This window comes from Protopterus annectens, chromosome 4.part0 (genome assembly GCF_019279795.1).
Source record: "Protopterus annectens isolate FY-2018-M chromosome 4.part0, PAN1.0, whole genome shotgun sequence".
NCBI lineage: Eukaryota > Metazoa > Chordata > Ceratodontiformes > Protopteridae > Protopterus > Protopterus annectens.
In genome coordinates, this window is record NC_056733.1 from 719,960,163 (window position 1) to 719,963,356 (window position 3,194).

Consider the following 3,194-nt stretch of genomic DNA (forward strand, 5'->3'; position numbering starts at 1 on the left):
TGAACACATTCACTGACTAGTTAGAATGAAGTGAATATCACAAGGTGAGGAGGTACTAGTGAAATGTTGAGGACAGTAGGGCAGTGCGGTGGGGTGGTGCAGAGAGGACAGACATGTTCACTGACTAGTTAGAATGAAGTGAATATCATAAGGTGAGGAGGTACTAGTGAAATGTTAAGGTCAGCAGGACAGTGAGGAGGCACAGGTGATGGCATGCAACAGATCAGGCTCAAAATCTCAGGGCTTATTTCTACAGCCAATGGATATCCTAGGAAAGTAAAAGGAAACACCATCCCAGTGCAGAGCAACTGAAACCACCCAGTGTCCTTCCCCAATCTGCCCCCTCACCAGCTTTAAGTAGAGGGACATGAAAATATGTTTTATTTTTTATTTATTTATTTTTTTTTTTACTTTTTTTAAACTGCATTTAACTTTTCTGCTGGAGTTTATGATACACATGGAGTTCTGTTGAGTTTCACTTCAGGCAGCAAATGCAATACCAACATTTATGAATGCCAGTAATGCCCTGAAGACACGGAGTGCTACTGCACTTCAGTTCTGACCACAAATGCAGTAGGGGCATTCATTTCTGATGCCACTAATGCCCTGAAGACTGACCAGGATTTGCCCATCATGCCCCTAAACACTTTGAACCTAGCATGGCTGCCCCCATTGCCCCACCCTGTCTATGTCTCTGAAGACCACTAAGAGGGTATGCATAAGTCCAGGCACTGACCGGTGTCAAAGGGTTGGCAACATGAGCTGATATGCATGCTCATTACACTAGCATTAAAAGAAAAATCTACAAAGAGATATATGTGGGCATATTTACATTATCTGACCATGAGTAGAGAAAATGCTAGAAGAAAATGAGTGGATAAAGTAATATATTGCATTAACTCCAAAATCAATTTTTAATGAAAGTAAGATCTGAAACTATTCAGGGTCTGTGCAGAACCTGACAGAGAGGCACAATGTTCTCACCATACCAAAATCCTTTCTTAGTCATAACCTCAAATTACACTCATCCTGCTCTGCCTTGGTTGTCTTGTCAGGATAAACTAAATGAAATTATAACCAACTGGTTAGCATACAAGCATTAGAGCATGCAGATTTAGCTTGGTGTCTACTCCTTTATTAGTCTTACAAGTGTTCCATAAACAAGTGGTTCAGGTGACAAACAAATCAGCATGTCTGCCAGCCTCAAAGTAAAAATGTGTAGATGCAAGGTGATTGGTGATCTCAGCTTCAATAAACACAATATAAATACCAAGTGAGTGAATAAATTCAACTTCATAAAATTATTTCCTCATTCTCAGTGAAAGCTACTTTTATGATACTGCCCATATTCTCCCTCACCAAAAAATAAACAAACAAATAAATAAATAAATAAATACATTTTCTGACTGAATCAAATCTGTTGGCAGATATTATTTTTTGTGGTAGTTACCAAGGGTGAGAGAGCAAATTTGCATAAGGAAGTAACTGTGAACGTTGCATGCTTTTTATATACATTCACTACATCCTTAACAAGACAGTTTTGTGCCCTGACAGAGCCGACTGAGTAAATATTTCCACCATGTCTCTGTCCTTATTTACAACTATCATAATAATGTTCTTAGTGGGTGAGTATTTCTTCCTTTCCATGACTTAAGGACATAACAGCACAATGCTTTCTAAAATTTTTACCATGTTTTATATTCTAGAAAAATGGAACTTACCATCACTGGAACTTATTTTTTGACTAATTATGTTGTTTCAGGTGCTAATTGTCTTACGTTGACTCAGACCCCATCAGTGGTGGTATCTTTAGGGGACAAAGTCACATTACCCTGCAATCCAGATGGAGATACTGGAAACTATGCTATATCATGGTATCAACAAAGACCTGGGAGTGCTCCACGATACCTTCTTTATTACTACTCTGTTTCTTCTAACAACAAAGGCTCTGGGGTCCCTGACCGGTTCTCTGGATTCCATAACAATGCTAATAGAATTGCACATTTAACAATCTCTGGTGTCCAGGCAGAGGACGATGCCAATTATTACTGTAAAGTATGGGATGATAACACAAAGACATGCACAGTGACACAGCGACAGAAGGAAGTGAAACAAAAACCTCCTGCATGAACAAATTCCTTTTATACAGCTGCATTGTCTCATACAAGGAAAAGCTATGTCTGTTATTTACACAGTTGATTTTCAATGCAGTCTGATCCACGTTATGCTAATTTCTAGTTTACATTTTATATTCTTAAAGTAGAAAAAAGTTTGCACTACAATTATTATTTCACATTTGCAAGATGTGGTTGTTGAATTATAGGGCTTTGATAGTCATCAGGCACAAAAAAAAACATTTATCGTGATTTTTTTTTATGTTTGCATTTTGTCCTTTATTCATAGGAATGCACAATGGACTTTGCCTGTAAAGAGCACTGCCTTCTGAAAGACAGAGCCTTTGATTCTTATAACTGGTTTATGCACCGAGAGAGGAATTCTCCATCTAAAGTATACAGTCTTACTGCAATCGCAATACTGTATTGCCAAAAAGCATGCCCCTGTCAACTCAAACCTGAGGACCTAAAAAAAAGTCCTTCTAAAATTGTAACAAAGTACTGCTTCTAGCCTCCAAATCTTCTGCATTGTTGATTGCACTCTGTGTTAACTTGTGTCTCAGGAATCTGCCTTTTACCTTATCCTAGCTGTCGTCCTGGAACACAAGGGGCACCTTGATGAGTCCTTGTTTTGTCCGCATAACATCAAAGTGCAGTTCATCGATAAGTGTTGCAGACTATGTGACCATACGCATCTCATTCAGTTTTAGTTATGTAAGTGAATCTGTCTGCTTATTTAACAATTATTTTGGTTCACAATTCCTTGTGTGTGTCATGCAGTGTCACAAACAATGAGATATGAATATTTTTCTTTTTCTCCATTATTGTACAGTCTCAGATTTGGTATATTTAAAGTAGTGGGGGTGTGAAGGGTGCAAAGGTGCTTGCCCTCCTGCCAAAAACATTTTTGATTTTTTTTTCTGTTTTTGACGAGGTTTCAATACTGATGCTGTTTTCAAATTTTTGGGGGTTCATATACTGACTAGTCAATGTAATGAGAACTGGCTATGTTATATAGACCTGTTCTATATCACACATAACGAACAGGCATTGTTGATAGTGGGTGACATAAGTTGCCTC

General features: G+C 38.2%; 1 gene segment (V, D, J or C); it reads left to right on the plus strand.

Annotated features, from left to right (window-relative positions):
• The first annotated feature begins 1,710 nt into the window (after positions 1–1,710).
• On the plus strand, positions 1,711–2,130 carry LOC122800303. The segment is given in 1 exon segment: positions 1,711–2,130. A coding segment is annotated over 1 exon segment (420 nt).
• Positions 2,131–3,194: the final 1,064 nt, after the last annotated feature.